The 24,010-nt window shown below is 41.2% G+C and overlaps 1 protein-coding gene across 3 annotated transcripts in view; it reads left to right on the top strand.

Moving 5' to 3' along the window:
• Positions 1 to 24,010, top strand: part of LOC126092368 (tetratricopeptide repeat protein 21B-like) — a 257,167-nt gene that overhangs the window by 10,991 nt on the left and 222,166 nt on the right. For all 3 annotated transcript variants that reach the window (XM_049907915.1, XM_049907916.1, XM_049907917.1), the window contains exons 2-3: positions 7,697 to 8,054; positions 17,362 to 17,529. In XM_049907915.1, the coding sequence (XP_049763872.1) occupies positions 7,704 to 8,054; positions 17,362 to 17,529 (519 nt within the window). In that variant the 5' untranslated portion in view covers positions 7,697 to 7,703. The remainder of the gene's footprint in view (positions 1 to 7,696; positions 8,055 to 17,361; positions 17,530 to 24,010) is intronic.

Below are 24,010 nucleotides of genomic sequence, written 5' to 3'. Positions count from 1 at the left end.
TTGTCATATTCTGGTTCATATTATTTATATTGTGCATAAACTATGAGAAATGGAAGGCGAATCAGTATGTACACTCATTCAGCTTAGTGTTGTCACTGGAAGGACTGCAATTGTTTTCACTCACATTGTACCCAATTACCATCAGCTTGGTACTGGGAAGGGAGCACTTCTGTGTGGTGAATTTCTGCAAGTTTCAGATGGGACTAAATGAATGTGTAGGCCTTGTATGGGACTTTGGGAAACTTCGTCTTTCATACTCCATAACTTACCCATTCTCCTTTGTAAACAAGTTTAATCTCACTTGCATTTATGGAGGAAACAGGGTTGAAAAGTAGTATATCATGCTGATGACTGCGCTGTAGGAATAAAAGAAAACTCAGAATGAGAAAAAACTAAATGTGGAACCCCCCAAGTCTTGGTATTCAGTTTGCTTCTGTTCCAAATCCACATATACAGCTATACAGTTATTTAAAAGGGCTGTTCCTCAAAACACAGTATGTTGTTAGTTTGTGGAAAATGCAAGACGTGAAACTTCTAGACAGACTAAAACTGTTTGTTGGACTGGGATTCGAACTCGGCACCTATTCCTAGTGTGAGAATATGGTCTACATACTGTGTTAGTTGTACTTGAAGAGGTCAGTTGGTAGGCCATTTACCTGCAAAAGGTAAACATTCAGTGTTTGAGTACCTGTTCAGCAACAATTTTAATCTGCCAGGAAGTTTTGAATCAACTCATGGCAAAATCTAAGATTGAGGCACCATCCATCAGCATTGAGTCCTGACACCGCCAGGATTGCGGACACTCCTATTTCAAGATTAAACAATATGGCAAGTGTGTCGTCATTCATTACACACTCGAACAGACAAAACCAATATGAAAAATATTTAATGGCAGACATAACCAGAAACTAATGGGGCATTCATGAGAATTAGAGGGTTTGGGCAGGGACAAACTAAATATATGGCAATCCTAATATTGGAAATATACTATTGCAAAAATCATATAAATGAAATCCTCAGCAGTCAACAAAACCAGAATAAAAAATACCTGAAAAAGAAAATGTTATTGAAAATTTCACTTGATATATACAGCTTAAATAAAGTCAAAGCTTAAACAGCTTAAATAAAGTCAAGGATATAACAAACACTAAGCTCATGAGCATAGCATTTTACACACTCCCTTGAATAGCCAGTCTAGACTCCTCAAACCAGAAACCCCTTTGAATGAACGCTATACGTTGTCCCACAGATAGCGTCACATAAACTACTCCCTGGTTGGAGACGCAACAGCTTTCATCAGCCTCATACCTTCATACATATCACTTCACATACTTGGCAATTAAACCAAATGTAGGAATTAATCATGGTCAACGTGTCTCCCATTGTGGTATGAAGGAACCTACTTGTGAAATTCATTGTCATATCCACAACTAAAAGGGGTTGAAACATAAAATTAAATATCCAGTTGTAGACAACATGTCACACTAATAATTCCAAACATGAAAATGAATGTATTGTCCATAATTGTCAGTATCAAAATAAGTAATTAACAAACTGGCACAAACTCTACCAGTGTCATATTCATTTACAGCACACACAAAGTACAAGGAACCACTATCAGCACTCACAGACATTTAGAAACAAACATTCCACACTAGAGTGCACCATCACGTAGTCCAGCACGCCCTCTGCAAATGTGATCTATTTCAAATACCCACATTACACAATACTACACGGCTACTTCACTGAATAAAGCAGACAAGTGGTACCACAAACTTCACTTTACTTCAACACATATTCCATTGCAGAGGAAAGATTCATTCTGGAATGAAGTACATGCCTCAAGTTCCACTCTTGATAACTGCCTTAAATGAAAATCATTGCTTAAGGCATGAGGGTACACAACATAATGGAACCTACTCCATTTAAGAAGAAGATATATGGAGCCTTATCATTTGAAAGTCACAATGCTTTTTGTTGATCTAAAATTTTGAGAGACTAATTAGTTTTGTCATTGTGATGCTTGCATTTGGAAGCCCCAGGAAAATAATTTTTATGTGAGTGAGAACATATTGTGTGGAAGGGGATTAAAAAATTTGGAGACTCGAATGAGAAAATTAAATATACAGGCGACAGTGAGCTATTCGACTGAAATAAGAAGAACAGAGAGGCTTTCATTCAGGAGACTGGTAGATAAGAATTATGTAGTCAGGGAGTGCTTTAATAGAATCCAAAGTATTTTGAAAAGGGGAAAAGATTCCATATTTCAGAGAGTTTATCTTAAAATCTAACTCCCGCAGAACTCATGCTACAAGTATCTGGTTAGTTTGAATGCCACAGAGCTCTACTAGTTGTGACCGTATTGAAGGTAGTATACCCTTGTCTAACTTCTACCTTTAAACTGACTTATCCTGTCAGTTACAGGGGGAAATACTGGCATAGTTTAGTGTCACCTCTAAACTCTGATGCAGTTTGGCATATCTCAAATTTGCAAATCATTTGGACCTACTGGGCATTGAACCCTGGACTTTTGGATAACTGCCCTGGACACTTAACCACCACTAATCTGCAACATATAAACAATCATTTTATGAATTAACAGCATTACCTGCCAAATAGATTACACTGGTAAATAAGTTTAGTAATGTTACCAGTTTTATTTTAACAGTCCAAACGTGCAAAAATACATTGGCTCTGTATCAAAACCTTAGACAGGAATGCAATGAAAGATAATAACAGTAATTTATGTTTTCTGCATCATGTGCTGATAAAAATATGTTGATAGTTTGAAGACTTGTCCACGTGGATCCATAGATAATTCTTTTGTCTCTACAGACAAAGGATGTGTATTTGATAAATTAAGGCTCTATTGGATTATTATAGAACACAGCATACACATTATAATTTTTATAAACCATATGAGGCACCAGATCTGTTGGAACTGTGAATGTATGGAACACTGTTGACACTGGTGCTAAAATTTACCTTGACACTTTATAGCAATGTTGCAGTACATCGAGGAGCTTAATGTAGGCTACACACAACAAGACATCTATCTGTCTTCCATTTGGATCATGTCAAGTTTGTTTTTGTGTATTCATGATGTCAACTAAACATTTTTGCCAGACTCGGATCCGAATGCATATATCCTTCTTCAGCCTCCCACAAATGTTCAATTCTCGTATTAGATATATAATACACACTAATTGCAATATTGTGCAGATTTTGTTGTGTGCAGTGCTGTTATTGATTTTATTGAACAATTTGTTTTGCATTCAACAGTGGAGGCTGTGAATCAGGACTATACACGCAAACACACACTGGGTGTTTATAATTAAACTGACAGTGCTCCAAGTGCCGCAGTGTGGACTGTATAGATCGCAGGATGCTGAAACACCATAATTATATTCATTAATCAGTGCACTTGTGAAATATACTGCAAAAAATAATAGCTCCACTTTCTGCTACTAGGTGAAAATGTGGCACTGTAAGCAGTCAGAATGTGGTGTGGATACAGGCAAAAGGAACGAACGATTAACACATGAAAACAATGGTTCGGGCATGTTTGTTAGGATATGGTCACAAGTTACAACCTGCGATCAGTATGGTCTTTTGACTCGGCAACATGCTACAAGAAAAGCACCCATAACACGGCGTGGTCGACTGTTGCTCGCAGCATATTTGGTGTAATAAGAGCGAAGTGTTGTCGTATGCTATCCTTCAGATGAGGAAAAATCCAGATACATCCCTTATAAACACAGTCTTTGAGGAACTCCACAACCAGAAATCACATGGATTTAGGTTGGGGTTCTGGAAGGCCTCACATCCTGAAATTACCTAGAGATGATGGGGTCATTACCGAAGGTTTCTCAAAGCAAGCATTTCACCTGGCAAGCGACATGTGTGTCACCCCACCTTGGATGAAAATAATGGTGTGGACTCAAATGCATTCTTCCAAGGCTGGAGTCATGTTTCACAAGCAGATCCTTATAACATGCAGATTTCACTGTACACCTAATAAGTGCACGGCGTGTCATCCCCTTGAAGCAAAACAGACTGACAGTGAAGGAGCATTTTAAACCACATCACATAATCTGACTGCAGTGGATATTCCTGCACAACATAAGGCAGATTAAAACCTCACATGGGACAGTTCTATGCATTCACAGTACCATGCAAGGTAAAATCGCCTCGTCCATCCAAAGGATATTCCCTGACCACGTGTCATCCATTTTGAAGTGCACCAGAAAATGGAAGGTCAAAGTCACAGCATTGTAGTATACTATATTTTGACTAAAGTTCAGTCTTGATCACACCATTTATGTTTCAATGATATAGGTAACTGGTTTCGGTTGTTTTTACATAACCATCATCAGACGCATGGCTCCCTTAGGATGGTAGGCGGAGCTCTCCTCAGCTGCAGTTAACTTCGTAGCAGCTGAGGAGAGCTCCACCTACCATCCTAAGGGAGCCATGCGTCTGATGATGGTTATGTAAAAACAACCGAAACCAGTTACCTATATCATTGAAACATAAATGGTGTGATCAAGACTGAACTTTAGTCAAAATATAATAATCTATTGATCACTGTATTCCAAAAATGTTTACCAAAATTGTAGTATACATTGGGGCTTCATTTGTTGCACATTGTGAATCTTGTAGGGACACCATTATAAAATGAGCTTCAGAATCTAAAATTCTACCATGTGGCTTTCTCTTTCGTTTCTTAACCCCATTCCATATTCACCTACTACGTCTCATTCTCTTCCTTTTCCTACTATCGAATTCCAGTCACCTATGACTATTAAATTTTCGTCTCCCTTCACTATCTGAATAATTTCTTTTATCTCATCATACATTTCATCAATCTCTTTGTCATCTGCGGAGCTAGTTGGCATATAAATTTGTACTGCTGTGATAGGCGCGGGCTTCGTGTCTATCTTGGCCACAATAATTCATTCACTATGCTGTCTGTAGTAGCTTACCCGCACTCCTATTGTTTTATTCATTATTATACCTACTCCTGCATTACCCCTATTTGATTTTGTATTTATAACCCTGTATTCACCTGACCGGAAGACTTGTTCCTCTTGCCACTGAACGTCACTAATTCCCATTATATCTAACTTCAGACCATCCATTTCCCTTTTCAAATTTTCTAACCTACCTGCCCAATTAAGTGATCTGACATTCCACACTCCAATCTGTAGAATGCCAGTTTTCTTTCTCCTGATAACTATGTCCTCCTGAGTAGTCCCCACCTGGAGATCTGAATGGGGGACTATTTTACCTCCGGAATATTTTACCCAAGAGGATTCCATCATCATTTAACCATACAGTAAAGCTGCATGCCCTCGGGAAAAATTACAGCTTTAGTTTCCCCTTGCTTTCAGCCGTTCGCAGTACCAGCACAGAAAGGCTGTTTTGGTTAGATCAGTCAATCATCCAGACTGTTGCCCCTGCATCTACTGAAAAGGCTGCTGCCCCTCTTCAGGGGCCTGTCAACACATACCCCTCCATTGTGGTTGCACCTACTGTCTGTATCGCTGAGGCACACAAGCCTCCCCACCAACGGCGAGGCCCATGGTTCATGGGAGGGGGGGAATATTTAGTTAAGAAGAGAAAAGTACATATTCACACTGTTCAGAGCGAATTTATTGAAGAAACAATACTAATACTAATAAGTTTACGAAGGGCACACAGTTGACGAGAAAGTTAAGTCATTGGTGAGGGCCAATGAAAGTAGAAATCACGAGAAAAATGAAAGCCATGCACTATTCACAAAAAATACGAAGTTCTAAGAACAAAGCCAAGAAAATTTTTACCACAGTTAGGCATCAAGCAAATAAAAAAGTCACTGTTGACAGTATCTGTGAGACATAGGACATTAGATTCAAATAATTAGGCACTAAATTCAGCAAAAGCTTAACACTATCAGAAAACAGGTGAAAAATGGATGATTGAAAGCAGATTCATTTGATTGAAAGCAGATTCATTAGACTTAATTTGAAACTCCACCAGTATAGTACATGTACTGACATACTATCACCTTCCTCCTCTCTTCTGACTGCCTTGAGTTAGTTTTCTAATCAGTCAATGTACTGAGTAAGATGATGCAGTGGTAAGATGGTGTAAAATTCCAAGTCACTAGAAATAAAAATAATCTCCATAAAGACCCCATATCACTCTCCAGTGTTGAAAAGTGCTGTGTATTCTAGCACAAAAGTCTTGTAACAAGTTGCCAGCAAACATTACACAGGAAATTGGAAGTGAACGGGTTTGTTTGAGGCATAAGAAGTCACGTAAATACTGAAAAATCTAAACTGGCAGTTGCTTAAAAATGCAAGGTTCAACCAGAAAATAAAGACGGTATAGTGCTACAAAATGAAAAACACGACATTAATTGGAAAAAGTAATATGGTATGTTACATACACAAAGCTTCCTTTACTTCTGTACATAATTGCCTCCTTCATTTAAATGTTTGCTGGATTTGGTCATGAGCTTAAGGATTCCCATGTTATATTCTTGTGCGGCCAGTTCATTAAGCCAAATGGTCACTATGATCAGTGTAAATTTTTATTGTGGGACTAAAAGAAAACTGTGGCGAGCCATCCAAAATGTGGGATGAGGAATGCTTTCTTTACAAATTGTTCTTTCCTATAGTCCAGACCTTGTTCTCAGTGTTTTCCACGTTTTCCTGAAGCTGAAAGAGTTTTTGGACGTTAAGTGTTTTGAAAGTTGAGGAAAACAGTGACCACCTGGCTTAATGAACTGGGAGCAGAAGAGCATATAACATGGGGATTCTGAAGATCATGACCATACACGACAAATGTTTAAATGTAGGAGATAATTATGTAGAGAAGTGAAGGAAACTTCATGTATGTAATAGAATTGGTTTTTTTCCCCAAAAAATGTTGTGTTTTCATTTTGTATAACTATATGGCCTTTCTTTTCTGGATGACCCTGTAGATGCCAATGCCGATGAAATCCTACTTACAGAGTTTTGAGAACAGGTATTGAGTGAGCAATATAAGAATGTACTACAGCTTCCTTCTGTAGTAAAGTCAGGGTGAGACTAGTTTACATGCACATAGAGGCATTTAAGGTGTCATTCTTACTGTGCTTCATATGTGGAAGAAACCCAAAATAATTGGTACAGTGAGATCGCTGTACCATGCACTTCACATTTGTTTGCAAAATGTGAGTGTAGATGTAGACACAGAATCTGCCAAGTCTTGTACCACTGTAAAGTTATCCTAGGATGAATGTATTAATATACCATAATATTGCCCTACATGATAAAAATAGAAGCTGTGTTAGATACACTTTTTTCAATACAAGAAGTTACCATTGAGTAGTGCAGGATTACATTTTGAATAACTTAATTCTGATTTTAATGTGGGCCGCACAGTGTGCTGTAGCAAGAAAAGTAATCCGACCTCAGAATTTGAGGTAAGATCAGAAAGTACTGTTGAGATTATTAGATGTGAAACAAAGTGCCAATGCTTTTTAAGTTTCATCAACAGAAGAAATCCACACGCAAGAAATATACTAAAATTTTCACTTGTATTAAGCCCCTCTGTAGAGAGGGAATAAAGTCAATAAGTGGACACTTTTATATTTAGTTTTACCTAAATTGTACAGAACTAAGAAGTATATATATTTTTTCAAATTGTTCAAAAATGTGATCAACAGGTAGAGGATGACTGAGTCAACACATGATCTATGGGCAAGTGTCCATTTCTTGATCCGGGAAAAGCTCTATCGCTCCGCTTACACTGCAGCGGCCAATGGACTTCAACAATTTCCTAGAGATACAGTGCTTCGCCTTTCTAAAGGTGTTGCCTTGCTATTAGAAGGTCAAACTGCAGAATCTGTTCGTGCGCTGGAGGCACTGGCAGCCGATGTCGTGTCAGGACAAGCTCTGGGACCTCTGATAGCCCTGGCTGCTGCACACAAGGCCTGTGCTGTTCCTGACCATGAAGCTTTGTCAACAGTGGAGGAACGCCTGGCTGATGAGAAGAAGAAAGCAGGAGAAAATAGTTTGTACCAGGTGAGTAACTGGACCTTTCCTAAGGGATATTGAGATGTTCATTCTGCTCATTTGCTCGTTTTCAGTGTTTGCATTCTATTGTGAGCTGGAATTGTGTGCCATGAACTCCATTTACTTCTAGTGTTAATTTGTTCGCAGTGTTCTTTTCAACGATGTATTACAGGGATGTGAAGAAACAAAAGAAGTTGTACAAGATTTCTAATATTTGTGAATGATAATTTAACTACACTGCTTGATAAAAAATAGTGAGGTTCCCAGATTACATGGTTGGGACTTCCTACACAGACACCTTTGGCGTATATGTAAATGGCTAGAGTTGCAATTCTTGGTGACAGGTAGAATGGCCACAAGATTGCATTAGTGTTGTTCATGTTTAGCATTGCCACTAGTCCTGGCAGAGTATACAAGGAGAGGGAACATCATCAGATGTTGAGTGGTCACTGTGAATATCATAGAGATGGTGCTTGCTCATGTGAGACAGCATTATCAGCACCTGACAGTTTGAAGAGGTTTCAGTGTGGATCTCCCATTTGGTCGGCTGGTCAAATCATGCAATATCTAGATTTGTGTGACATTCAGATGTGACAATAGCCTGATATTGGACTGCATGGGAATGTGAGGGCAGGCATACTCAAGTGTCGAGGTTTTGGCTAATTACATCAGACCACCAAAAGGGAGGATTGCCATATTATGCACCAAGCACAATGCAGTTGCTTCTCACCTGTGCCAGCCATTTGAGAATGGGCAATGGACTCCCTGCAACATTCTTTGTCATCAAGCACCATTAGTCCAATGCGTAGGCTGCCAATATCACTGCAATTCCAACAGCTGACTTTTTAATGGGACTGGTAATATGGAGTGCTGATGAATGGTGTCGCATTGTGTTCAATGATGAATTGCGATTCTCCACTATCATGAATAACCATTGTCGGGGAGTATGGTGGTGACCTGGGGGGAGGTACCATTCTTCGAAGGTTGTGGAGAGGTACGGCGGTGTTACTCCTGCAGTCATTGTAGCCATCGGGTATGACTTCAGTTCATGTCTGGTAATGATTGTGGCAACTCTGGCAGCACCATAGTATGTCACAGATCATTGTCGGCGAGTAAGGCGGTGACTTCAGGAGAGGTGTCATTTTTCCAGTGTTTTGGAGAGGCACAAGAGTGCTACTCCGGCATCATGGGAGCCATCGGGTATGACTTCACTTCACGTCTGGTTGTAATTGTGGCAACTCTGGCGGCACAGCGGTATATCACAGACATAGCGCCTCCTCTTATGTTACCTTTTACATGACACTATCGTAGTGTTATTCTGCAACAAGCCACTGCTCGTCCACACATGGCATGTGTCTGTATGAACAGTCTGCATGAGGGTGAGGTACTCTCTTGACCATCAACATCCTCAGATCTGTCCCCGATAAAATGTGGGATCAGCTTGGATGCAGAGTCTGTCTCGGTGCCAGTATATGGGATTGCAAGGACTAGTTACAAATGTTGTGCGCTTCAGGAAAGTACACAGTGTCTTTATGACACACTTCCAATCAGTGCATGCAACCTGGCCAAAGGGGTGCAACGTCATGCTAATCAGTGGGCTCGTACTGCCAAGTTCTTTGTAAATTTGATTTGATTTTTGATTATTGAAATAACATCACCTGTCAACTAATGAAGTTTTATTTCACTTCCTCCTCCCTTTCTGGGTGGTCCACTTTTCCCTCACTCAGTGTAGTATAGTTGGATAATAGCAGTGGAAATCCACAGCTCGTTTCCTAGTGGTTAGTGTTGCTACCTACGGTTCACGAGGTACAAGGTTTGATTCCTGGTCAGGTCAGGGATTTTCTCTGCCTGGGGACGGGTGCTTGTGTTTGTCATCATTTCATCATCATTCAAGAAAATGGTGAAACTGGACTGTGACAAGATGGGGAATTTGTACAGATCCTGATAATCGTGTTATTGAGCGCCCCACAAACCAAACATCATTATCAAAGATCATCATAACAATGAGATACAAATCTGAGTCATTACTCATTTTGATGTAGACAATACATAGGATGCCACTGTCATAATGATCTTTACTGAGCAAAAGGATAAACAGTAATTTTTGAAGAAATTCTTTCCATCATAGGATTAGCTTGAAACAACTATATGCTGTAAAATAAATTAACGGTTATTGCTCTTATTCAGTTCATACCATGTAATTGAGGAAATCATTTCTGTCCCTCTGCTGGGTCTATAAGAGCTAGTTTCTTCATGCAGTTCATGCATTTCATTTTTTATAACTGCACTGCATATGCTACAGTCTCTTAGGAAACACTGAGATGAAAATGATGCTCTGCCACTTCAGATGTACTCACACAATTTTGTGTAGTGTATCTGTTATCAAATTCAGATAGTGTGGCGCACTTTGAATGTGATTGTAGGAAAGATAAAACCACTTCTCCATTTGCTTATTGTAAACACCCCCCCCCTCCCTCCCCCTGCCCCCCTTCCACCTCTGCCCAATGAACCATGGGCCTTGCCGTTGGTGGGGAGTCTTGCATGCCTCAGCGATACAGATAGCCATACCTTAGGTGCAACCACAATGGAGGGGTGTCTGGTGAGAGGACACACAAAGTGTTGCTGGCCTAACCGTCTGGATGATTGACTGATCTGGCCTTGTAACATCAACCAAAATGGTCTCGCTGTGCTGGTACTGCGAACAGATGAAAGCAAGGGGAAACTATAGCCGTAATTTTTCCCAAGGGCATGCGGCTTGTCTGTATCGTGAAATGATGATGGTGTCCGCTTGGATAAAATATTCCGAAGGTAAAATAGTCCCCCATTTTGATTTCCTGGCAGGGAATACTCAGGAGGATGTCATTATCAGCAGAAACGAAACAGACGTTCTATGGATTGAAGCACAGAATGTAAGATCCCTTAACTGGGCAGGTAGGCTAGAAAATTTAAAAAGGGAAATGGATAGGTTAAAGTTCGATATAGTGAGAATTAATGAAGTTCGTTTGCAGGAGGAACAAGACTTCTGGTCAGGTGAATACAGGGCTATAAATACAAAATGAGAAAGCGGTAATGCAGGAGTAGGTTTAATAATGAGTGATAAAAAAGGAACATGGATAAGCTACTATTAACAGCATAGTGAATGCATTATTATAACCAAGATACACACGAAGCCCACACCCACTACAGTAGTACAAGTTTATATGCCAACTAGCTCCGCAAATGACGAGGAAATTGAGAAAATGGTTGATGAGATAAAAGAAATTATGCAGGTAGTTAAGGGAGCCAAAAATTTAATACTCATGGGGGAATGGAATTCCATAGCAGGAAAAGAAAGAGAAGGAAAAGTAGTACGTGATCATGGTCTGGAGGAAAGAAATGAAAGAGGGAGCCACCTGGTAGAATTTAGCACAGAGCATAGTTTAATCATAGCTAACAATAATCTTGAGAGAAGGTTGTATTCGTGGAGGAGACTTGGAGACACTGGAAGGTTTCAGATTGGGTATATAATTGTTAGACAGAGATTTAAGAACCAGATTTTAAATTGTAAGACATTTCCAGGGACAGATGTGGACTCTGACCACAATTTACTGGTCATGAACTGCACATTAAAATTGAAGAACCTGCAAAAAGGCAGGAATTGAAGGAGATGGGACCTGGATAAACTGAAAGAACCATAGGTTGCAGAGGGTTTCAGAGGGAGCATTAGGGAACGATTGACAAGAACAAGAAAGAAATACAATATGTGGTGGTTCTTTTATGTATTGGTTTTTATATATTATGATAAGTTGGAGTTGTGTTATTCTGGTTGCTTCACAACTGGAAAATTATTTTCATCAGTGACTTAGTTGTGGTACTTCTCGCAATTAATTTTCCCGACACGATGTTTTTATATTAAAAGACACCACCAACACACACAGTTCCAGATATATGGCTGTATTTTTTGTTATTGAGATTGGCGTTTGATAATTATTTTGTGCTATTATGAAAATGCAAGGCTAAGGAGATTCTCGCAATTCTTGTTAAGTGGGGATCAAAAAAATTTACTGGAGTCACTTTACTCAAATATGATTCAATATTGGAGAAAGTGATTACTTTTACTTTTTTAAAGGAAAAACTACTAATGAGAATTCTCCTACATTTACATTTATTTTTATTTGTCAAAATTAGCAGATATTAAGATATTTACACTCCTGGAAATGGAAAAAAGAACACATTGACACCGGTGTGTCAGACCCACCATACTTGCTCCGGACACTGCGAGAGGGCTGTACAAGCAATGATCACACGCACGGCACAGCGGACACACCAGGAACCGCGGTGTTGGCCGTCGAATGGCGCTAGCTGCGCAGCATTTGTGCACCGCCGCCGTTAGTGTCAGCCAGTTTGCCGTGGCATACGGAGCTCCATCGCAGTCTTTAACACTGGTAGCATGCCGCGACAGCGTGGACGTGAACCGTATGTGCAGTTGATGGACTTTGAGCGAGGGCGTATAGTGGGCATGCGGGAGGCCGGGTGGACGTACCGCCAAATTGCTCAACATGTGGGGCGTGAGGTCTCCACAGTACATCGATGTTGTCGCCAGTGGTCGGCGGAAGGTTCACGTGCCCGTCGACCTGGGACCGGACCGCAGCGACACACGGATGCACGCCAAGACCGTAGGATCCTACGCAGGCCGTAGGGGTCCGCACCGCCACTTCCCAGCAAATTAGGGACACTGTTGCTCCTGGGGTATCGGCGAGGACCATTCGCAACCGCCTCCATGAAGCTGGGCTACGGTCCCGCACACCGTTAGGCCGTCTTCCGCTCACGCCCCAACATTGTGCAGCCAGCCTCCAGTGGTGTCGCGACAGGCGTGAATGGAGGGACGAATGGAGACGTGTCGTCTTCAGCGATGAGAGTCGCTTCTGCCTTGGTGCCAATGATGGTCGTATGCGTGTTTGGCGCCGTGCAGGTGAGCGCCACAATCAGGACTGCATACGACCGAGGCACACAGGGCCAACACCCGGCATCATGGTGTGGGGAGCGATCTCCTACACTGGCCGTACACCACTGGTGATCGTTGAGGGGACACTGAATAGTGCACGGTACATCCAAACCGTCATCGAACCCATCGTTCTACCATTCCTAGACCGGCAAGGGAACTTGCTGTTCCAACAGGACAATGCACGTCCGCATGTATCCCGTGCCACCCAACGTGCTCTAGAAGGTGTAAGTCAACTACCCTGGCCAGCAAGATCTCCGGATCTGTCCCCCATTGAGCATGTTTGGGACTGGATGAAGCGTCGTCTCACGCGGTCTGCACGTCCAGCACGAACGCTGGTCCAACTGAGGCGCCAGGTGGAAATGGCATGGCAAGCCGTTCCACAGGACTACATCCAGCATCTCTACGATCGTCTCCATGGGAGAATAGCAGCCTGCATTGCTGCGAAAGGTGGATATACACTGTACTAGTGCCGACATTGTGCATGCTCTGTTGCCTGTGTCTATGTGCCTGTGGTTCTGTCAGTGTGATCATGTGATGTATCTGACCCCAGGAATGTGTCAATAAAGTTTCCCCTTCCTGGGACAATGAATTCACGGTGTTCTTATTTCAATTTCCAGGAGTGTATTATGACTCTAGGCCTTTATGATTTAGGACAGTGGTGCTGACCTCTGCACCAACGTTCCCCTATAAAATTTGCATATAATTTTGTAATAAATGACTTCATGAATATAGAGCTGTTACAGAAAAACATCAGTCCTTTTAAGTAATATTTGATTATAATTAGGCTAAATATTACACGAAACTTACACGTTTTTGTGCCTCGTTACAAAATGCCTTCTTACACTGCGAAGAAACGGAAGGAAAGAGAGAGCGATCTTTTTGCAAAATAATAGAGATTGCAATTACATTCACAGATCATATTAATTGATTACAGAGTTTGATATTTTTCTGTGATAATACAGGGTGTACATAAACTCCGAGAACACTTTTAATTATTTATTGCACAAGAACCAAACATTGTTCAGATATCATACATATGTCATTTTGAAGAGAAACTCAGAAAGTTTTTTTTCATATATACTGCCACAGCATAGTTTGGTAGTTTGCCAATAATCAGCGCTAGTCGCAAACATGATGAGTTTAGGTGCGGAGCGAGCTGTTTCATGAAATGGCCTCCCCGATCACCAGATCTCACTTCGTATGACTCTTTTATGTGTGAACACATTAAAGATCTGGTGTATGTATCGCCTCTACCACGTGATGTAGCAGAGCTCCGGGAGAGAAACGGGAAGCAACTGCCACAGTCGACGATGCCATGCTGGGACGGGTGCGGCAAGAATTTGATTACCATACTGATGTCTGCCAGATCACTCATGATTCGCATATTGAATGTTTGTAAAAAGGCAGCAGAGGATCAAGTACGTAAAAAGACAAGGGCTTTCAGGAATCCTTGGATAACACAAGAGATATTGTTATAATAGAAGGAAACATTCCACGTAGGAAAAATATACCTAAAAACAAAGATGATGTGACTTACCAAATGAAAGTGCTGGCAGGTCGACAGACACACAAACGAACACAAACATACACACAAAATTCAAGCTTTCGCAACAAACTGTTGCCTCATCAGGAAAGAGGGAAGGAGAGGGAAAGACGAAAGGATGTGGGTTTTAAGGGAGAGGGTAAGGAGTCATTCCAGTCCCGGGAGCGGAAAGACTTACCTTAGAGGGAAAAAAGGACGGGTATACACTCGCACACACACACATATCCATCCACACATATACAGACACAAGCAGTCATATTTAAAGACCTTTAAATATGTCTGCTTGTGTCTGTATATGTGTGGATGGATATGTGTGTGTGTGCGAGTGTATACCCATCCTTTTTTCCCTCTAAGGTAAGTCTTTCTGCTCCCGGGACTGGAATGACTCCTTACCCTCTCCCTTAAAACCCACATCCTTTTGTCTTTCCCTCTCCTTCCCTCTTTCCTGATGAGGCAACAGTTTGTTGCGAAAACAAGAGATATTGAATTTAATTGATGAAAGGAGAAAATATAACATGCAAGAAAAGAAGCAGGTGAAAGGGAATACAAGTGTCTAAAAATGACATCAACAGGAAGTGCAAAATGTCTGACCAGGAAAATGGCAGAGGAAAACTGTAAGGATATAGAAACATATATCACTGGGGTCAGATAGATACTGCCTCCAGGAAAATTAAAGAGATCTTTGCAGAAAAGAAAACCACCTGTATGAATATCAGGAGCTTAGATGGAAAACCAGTCATAAGCAAAGATGGAAAAGTAGAAAGGTGGAAGGAGTGTATTGAGGATCTATACAAGGGAGGTGTATTTGAGGGCAATATTATGGAAATGGAAGAGGATGTAGAGAAAGATGAAGAATTTGGCAAAACACTGAAAGACTTAAGTTGAAACAGGCCCGGGAGTAGACAACATTCCATTAGAGCTACTGATAGCCTTGGGAGAGCCATCCATGACAAAACTTTTCCACCTGGTTAGCAAGATGTTTGAGACAGGCGAAATACTCTCTCAAAAAGAATATAATAATTCCAACTTTAAAGAGAGCCGGTGTTGACAGGTGTGAAAATTACTGAACTATCAGTTTAATAAGTCATGGCTACAAAATACTAACATGAATCCCATACAGAACAATGGAAAAAGTGGTAGAAACAGACTTCAGGGAAAATCAGTTTGGATTCCGCAGAAATATAGGAACACGTGAGGCAATACTAATCCATGACTTCTCATTGAAGATAGGTTATGGAAAGGCAAACCTAAGTTTATAGCATTTGTAGACATAGAGATAGCATTTGACAATGTTGACTAAGTTTATAGCATTTGTAGACTTAGAGAAAGCATTTGACAATGTTGACTGGGATACTCTCTTTCAAATTGTAAAGATGGCAGGGGTAAAATACAGGGAGAGAGAGGCTATTTACAGATGGCAGTTGTAAGAGTCAATGGGCACAAAAGGGAAGCAGTGGTTGAGAAGTGAGTGAGACAGGGTTGTAGCCTATCCCCGATGTTATTCAATCTGTATATTGAGCAAGCAGTAAAGGAAACAAAAGAAAAATTGGGAGGAGGAATTAAGGTCTAGTGAGAAGAAATAAAAACTTAGAGGTTCACCAGTGAAATTTTAGTTCGGACAGAGACAGCAAAGGACTTGGGGGAGGAGTTGAATGGAATAGACAGTATCTTGAAAGGAAGGTATAAGGTGAACATCATCAAAAGCAAAATGAGGGTAATGGAATGTAGTCAGATTTAATCAGGTGATGCTGAGGGAATTAGATTAGGAAATGAGAGACTTAAAGTTGTAAATGAGTTTTCTTATTTGGGAAGCAAAATAACTGATGATGGTCAAAGTAGTGAGGGTATAAAATGTAGACTGGCAATGGCAAGAAAAACGTTTCTGAGGAAGAGAAATTTGTTAACAGCGAGTGAAGATTTAAGTGTCAGGAAATCCTTTCTGAAAGTATTTGTATGGAGTGTATTCATGTATGGAAGTGAAACAAGTACGATAAACAGTTTAGACGAGAAGAGAATAGAAGATTTTGGAATATGGTGCTACAGAAGTGTGCTGAAGATTAGATAGATAGACCATGAGAAGGTACTGAATATAATTGGGTCGAAGAGAAATTTGTGGTACAACCTGACTAAATGAAGGGATCGGTTGGTAGGACACATTCTGAGGCATCAAGGGATCACCAATTTAGTACTGGAGGGAGGTGTGGTGGGTAAAAATTGTAAAGGGAGACCAAGAGATGAATACAGTAACCAGATTCAGAGGGATGTAGGTTGCAGTAGTTACTTGGAGATGGAAAGGCCTGCACAGGATAGAGTAGCATGGAGAGCTGCACGAAGCCAGTCTAAGCATATAATTTATTTTATATATCTATATGAAGAGCTCTTATGATTTTTCCTTAAGCAAGAATGTGTGACAAGCCATAATTATGAAATTAAAAAGTAGGTATTTTGTATTCGATTTCTTTATTTATTTTTGATACAGCTGTGAATATATAGAAACATGTGTATTTATGTAGAGTAACAAACCTTTTGTGAAATTTATGATGAAAAAAAATGAATAATTCCGGAATGGGTATTATCACATGATCTGAATGTTGTTATTTTTTGCAACAAAAACATGAAAAATTAAACTTGGAAGATCACACTTAAAATAATGACTGACCAACTACATTCTCAGAATGGTAGAGAGCTCAGCATGAATAACACTGACGCTGTAGATAATTTTCCATATGTAATGTAATAAACAAAAAACTCATGGATGTTTAATGAAATCATCTTAACATTTCGTGCAGGCTGCGTTTGCACATGTCTTATTGGGACAGTATGATGCTGCACGCGAATTGGGTGGCTCACTGCTTCGGATTTCTTCTGCCTCCTCTGATGCGCTCGCAGTGTGTGGATGGGCTGAGCTGCTCGCTGCTTCAGGTGACAAGAATCTCGCTGAAAAATATTTTCAGCAAGTAAGTTATTTTTTATGTATTGTTATTCATATGCTGAGGTAAATCACTCTCTATTTTTTGTTTTCTTTGATCTGTTATTTATTTATAGATAGGGCTAATTTGTAGGATTGTTATGAATTATAGTTTGTGCATTGTCTTTTGTTGGTTGAAAATTTTGTAACTGGTGTCCTGATGTTGATGAATTAAATCTCTCTAGGATTGTTTCAGTAATTCTTTGTGCCTTGTGCCCGTTTTTCAATTAGTTTTATGTAGTCATTCTACCTCAAAATGACCTGTTTGGGTAGATTTAGATATGTGATGATAATGACTACAGATTAACATTACTTGTTAGTTGACACATCATGCCTTGAACTTGGTTCCTCCAATCAGAGCTTTTAATGTCACACATGAACGGTCTGCTGTTGCTAGTATGCCCCAACAAAGCATCACTTCTTGTGTAGTTTTCATGTCGTGTGATGTGCATGATGAGTTGATGTTGGCCACTGGTGGCAGCCGATTTAATTGCCGCCAGCCACAACAGCCAAGAAGTACTTTCCACCAGTGATCACAGTCCACTTCCTATTGTCTGAGACTTAACTGCAATGTGGCTGACAGGTGGTGTGACACTGCTACAGCATCACATGACAGATGTCTAACAAGTAGTTTCAGGCAGTGTATACTACCAGTGATTTATTGGTTGGTTTGTTAGTTAGTTTCATGTTCCATGGACCACTTGCACAATGCTGATGGTGTAATCAAGCAATATCGTGTCTATTGACCTATTAACACATATTATACAAGTTTTATTGGCAGAACATTTAGGAGATGTAAAACATGTACTAAAGAGACTGCATACAATATACTTGTCTGTCCTCCTTTGCGCACTGCTGCGTGGTGTGGGATCCTTACCAGATGGGTTTAATGGAGTACACCGAAAAAATTTAAAGAAGACCAACACGTTTTGTATTATCAAGAAATGGGGAGAGAGTCATGGACATGATGTGGGATTTGGGGTGGATATCATTAAAACAAAGGCATGTTCATTGTGGTGGGATCTTCTCATGAAATTTCAGTCACCAACTTTTCCTCACCAACTTACATGGGAGAAACAATCATCATTATACAATACAGGAAATCAGAGCTCACACAGAAAGATATAGGTGTTTGTTTTTTCTGTGCACTGTTCAAGAGTGGAATGATAGGGAATTAGTATGAAAGTGGTTCGTTGAATCCACTGCCAGGCACTTGAGTGTGATTTGCTGTGTGGCCATGTAGATGTATATGTAGCTATATAAAAGATAAAGTTATATTCAATTTGAAGGTTGGTTTGAACACTACAGCACCTTATTAAGCTTATTCTATTGTAGATGGTATGCTATTGTTATCCTCTGGCCTCTTAACTGACTTTCCCAGCCAGTTATAAGGACCCCTTTAGTTTGTTGTGGCCCCTGGACCTTGGTGCAGTTTGACATTTTTCACTTAACAAGTTCCAACCAGAGATGGTAAGTGACAGAAGTAGTCCTACTACCATTGGGAATTGAATACTGGACTTCTACTGCTTTGTTAATTTGATGGGCAGCTGCCAGTGTTTCACAGTAATTGTTGATCATCTTTCTGTTTATGTGTGTTTCACAACTATAATACACTGTCCAACCAGACAGTTCTGGGAAGGATTTTATTCCTGGCATATAAGCTATGTCAGTGGAGTAGCTAAGCTTGCATCATGAACTAACAACTGTAAACAACTGATGTGCATTCAGCCAGTCAGTTATGAGCTGACAGTGTTAAGTAGTAGATGTGTGGCTGTAGTGTGTCATTGTTTCACATACGCAATGGAGGAATTTCTCCATATTAAGTGTTGAAGACATCTTTAGAATTTTTGAAGAGGAGAAATGTGGAGTCCTGCCCACTCGTCTTATATAGGGTGCCTAAAGGTTGCTGCGTTCTCGGAATGCTATGCAACAATTCAAGCAAATAACATTGGTAGTTTTATTTCAATAAAGCATATTGACAATACTTAACTTGTGTTGACAACGAGTGTCCTGCAAACAGTAATATTCTTCACTAAAGACAATGTTCATACAAATGTGACACACAGTTTGTGGATCACTGATAACTGCTATCATAGTGTTCTGTGCTAGGCCTGACTGCATACTGTCCCGATACTAAGCAGTCAATGCCGGCAGCAGCAGTGCTTTTATTCTCATCTTGTAGAGGCTGCTCCTGTCATCGTGCAGTCCTAATCAGCATATCAGTGGCTGATGTTGTTTCATCGCCTTCTCTTCACTTGCGTTCTTTATCTTCATTCCTGTGCTTGTGGTTATGCCAGAACATCCCCCCCCCCCCCCCCCCAAATGCGATGGACTGTTGTTGTGTAGGTAAGCTGACCACTGTGTGGGAGGCAGGAGTGTGGGCACATTGCCGGGCTGGAAGCTGTGGCTGCAGGGGACTAGAGATGGGCAAAACTGTTCTTTTCAGAGATTGGATCAGAACTGTTCACTCCCTGAAATGAATTAGCTCTTTTTCATGACTCACCACTCATTTACAATATAAAATAAATGGAAGGCACATTGCCCTTTAAACTTGGTTTATTCCAGTACTATACCTGTATTTTGATCTTATTTGATCCTATTTTGAAGTAACACAGATAATGAGTAAGAATTTTGTATTGTTTATTGAAATTTCCACGATATGACAAAGTTTTTGATTATTGATTTATTTTGCACTATCGTGGTTTTTTGGGTGATCGGAAAATGTTGTAACTTGAGATTTACATTAACAATATATTTGGCTATAACGTATTAAAATTTCATTAACTTCATACAAATACATCGCAAGCCATATATTTTTAAAGTGAACGTTTCCTTTCGAAGACGCCTAAAATCGCAAAATCCGTACCAGAATAAGAAAAAAATATATAAATTTGACTGTAAAACGAAAGTGCTGCATATAGCCTTACGCAGAATAAAACAAGGAAAATATTGGTGTATCACATTTTGCGATACGTTTATCGGTTCGCTCGTAATTAAAGCGTAAATTCGAGTGTCTATAATAAAAATCCTATAGTAAGAGGAGTCATCAGGAACCTAATCTAATCAGTTTAAACAAATAAAAATAAAATAAAAACAATTGATGTATACATAACATAATAATGTAATATACATAGCGGCATTACTACGAAGAACAATATCCAGTGGGGACGAACTCCGATGCAGAGGCGCTGAGTCGAGCAGGTCGAGCCGCGAGCTGTATTACTGCGTGAGCTGAGACCGCAGAGACCACAGTGACACCTGAGTCGCTTTGCTCGACGCTCTGGCTAGAGTCGAGACGGTGGGGCGAGCGTTGAGCGGGCGAGTTCCGAGGGAGGGGGTAGCGGTGAACTCACCCGCTCCGAGACAAATAGTTTGTTCCCTTGCGAGCGGGTTTTTGCAAGTAGTTCCTATGTTATCCGCTAGGTGGCTCTCTGTCCTGTTGCTCGCATCAACTGCCCAGAGGGCAGGACGTGCGACTGAAACGATCGCCGACAGAGTGCGATGCGAAGTTACGCTGCGCCAGGCACTGCAGGCGGCAGACGACGCACAGAGACGCCTCAGCATATGTGAAGCACAAAATCCAATGGGGCACTGCACAATGCAGGCAGCCAAGGTAGAAGCAGGGCAGAGGCCGGCGCTGGCTGTGTTGTGTGGCGTGCACTGTGCTGTGACCAGCAGAGGCGCTGCTGATATGCTCCGTCTCTCTCTCTCTCTCTCTCTCTCTCTCTCTCTCTCTCTCTCTCTCTCTGTCTCTGCCGTGGGAAGTGTTTGGAGCTACCGTTCTTTTTTTCTGAATCACTGATTGTTCACTCCTTTGAAAGATTGAACTCTATGAATTAGTTCAAGAGCGGATCCCCCATCTCTACAGGGGACGTCAAGCTTCCAACCGTACCCCACCACCCGGCCTGCGCTCTGGCGGAAATGTCGTCTGGAAAATGACAGGAAGCGCATGCGTCCACCTTCTGCTGCCATGAGAAGGTGACTGCTGTGGTTTTGGTGGGCCCAGCTCCATCGGTAGGATGAGAGGAGGCAGAGGAGGTGAAGGCTTTGTCTCCATGGGGTCATCCTGCGGTGTAGAGAGGACACCCTCTGGCAGTTGCTGCGGCCATGCTGTCCTCTGGATCCGTGAATCTGGGGGACGAGAGACTGAAAGATCATCATGTACATGACAAAGGCGAAGTTGATTTTGATGGCGGTGCTGCCAGCCATCTGGACCTGAAAGAAGATACATGCAAGCGCCAAGTCAACGGACGATCTTGCCTTGTGCCCACCATCTGCTGCTGCTAAAAACCGTGTAAAAGACAATATCATGCAGCACAAAGCGATACTTGCAGCCTTCCTTTGGTGCGAGATGCTGAGGAGGGTGGAGCAGTTTCCGATAGCGGCGGCCATGAAGCAATTTTGCTGTCAATTGTCCATCTCATGGGTGCGAACGATATGAGGCAAGAAACAGTTGCAGTGCTTGATCCGTGGTGTGTGTGGAGCGAAGTTTGGCCATCAGCTGCGTGAATGTTCTGACAAAATGTTCAGCTTCACTGTTTGACTGTGGGTGGTATGGTGCACTAGCTAGATGCTGTATGCCATTGCATTCACAAAGTGCTTCAAATTCATTTGGCATGATTTGAGGTCCGTTGTCTGACAATATTACTTCAGGTAAGCCTTCTAGGCAAAAAATCGATGACACCACCTGAATTGTGCTACAGGATGTTGTCGAGGTCATTGACTCTGCAAAAGGAAATTTGCTGTATGAGTCAACCACAGTGTTCCAAAAAGGTCCTGCAAAGTCTATGTGCACACGTTGCCATGGCGAGTGCGACTTAGACCATGCAGAGAATTTTTGTGCTGGAGCGGACTGATTTCCCGCACATGAATCACACTGTGGCGTCATCTTTTCTATTTGGGTGTCCATACCCTGCCAAGCACAGTGTCGATGTGCTAAGTGTTTTGTATGAACAATACCCCAGTGCCCTTGGTGAAGTAATTGCAACAATTCTTTTTGGAAAGCCTTAGAGATCAACACATGAGTGTCCACTGTCATTCTGAACAAGAATCACACCCTTCTGTACAGCAAGGCTATGCCGACATGCAAAGTAGCAGCGCACGACAGTGTTCTTTATGCTATGCAAGGACAAGGACAAGATGTGCAAATGTATGTTAGCAAAATGTTCAAATCTGAATCAGCTTCCGTGACCTGTTCAATTTGTATGTAGTTCAGCGGAAAAGACTGGAGCAATTCAGAATCTTGAGCATCGATGTGACAACAAGATGCAACAGAAGTGTTAAAGTCTGTATCAGGGCCAATTGGAAGACGTGAAAGTGCATCCGCGTTACCATGTTGAGCTGTCGGACAATACACAATCTCGTACTGGTATTGAGACAACAACAAAGCCCATCTTTGCAATTTTTGGGCAGTCCATACAGGAATCGGTTTCATTGGATGAAACAAGGACTGCAAAGGCTTGTGATCCGTTACTAAGTAGAATTTTCTGCCATACAAATAGTGGTGGAGTTTGGTGACACCATACACTATAGCCAAAGCCTCTTTTTCACTTTGTGAATAGTTACACTGAACTTTGGACAACACTTTTGATGCAAAAGCAATAGGACTGTCTTTATCACCAAGTCTGTGCGAAAGCACTGCACCGATTCTGTAAGAGGAAGCGTTAACCTGCAGTACAACTGGTTTTTCAGGATTAGAGTGAAATAAGCATCAATCACTGCGCAATGCATCTCTAAGTTTTTGAAAATCTACTTGGTTTTCATCTGTCCAAATAAAGGGGACCTTAGTGCGATGCAAGCGATGCAATGGAGCTGTGATTTGTGCAGCATTCGGTATGAACCGAATATAATACTTCATTTTCCCTAAAACTGACTGCAATTCTGTGATATTGCAAGGAACTGGCAAATCTCGTATGGCTAACAAATGCGACTGAAGAGGTTGTATATATTGACTGTTTATGACATGACCAAGATACTGCAACTCAGGTTTAAAAAAATCACACTTGTCCAGTCTATACTTAAGTCCTGCCTCAGATAATACACGAAACAAAGCACATAAATTTGCCATATGTTCTTCAGGTGTATGACCTGCTACTAGAATATCATCCAAATAGTTCGAGAAGTTTGGCACTTGTGCTGTCAGCTGTTCCAAATACTGTTGAAGAATGGCAGGTGCGGAAGCACTGCCAAATGGCAAACACAAATATTTGAACAAACCCAAATGGGTATTTACTACACACACCTTTTGAGATTTCTCATTGAGCAGTATTTGAAGATACGCGTTGCACAAATCAGTTTTTGAAAAGTAGCATCCAGTGTCTAATCTGTCCATGAGATCCTCTGGGCGTGGCAATGGATAACTATCAATGACAGTTTATGGGTTGACTGTAGGCTTAAAGTCAACACAGAGGCGAATGAGACATGAAGGTTTAGGGAGCAAAACCGGTGGACTTGCCCATTGACTAGCTGAT

This window comes from Schistocerca cancellata, chromosome 7 (genome assembly GCF_023864275.1).
Source record: "Schistocerca cancellata isolate TAMUIC-IGC-003103 chromosome 7, iqSchCanc2.1, whole genome shotgun sequence".
In the NCBI taxonomy this organism is placed as follows: Eukaryota; Metazoa; Arthropoda; class Insecta; order Orthoptera; family Acrididae; genus Schistocerca; species Schistocerca cancellata.
This window is presented reverse-complemented; position numbering and strand designations above follow the sequence as displayed.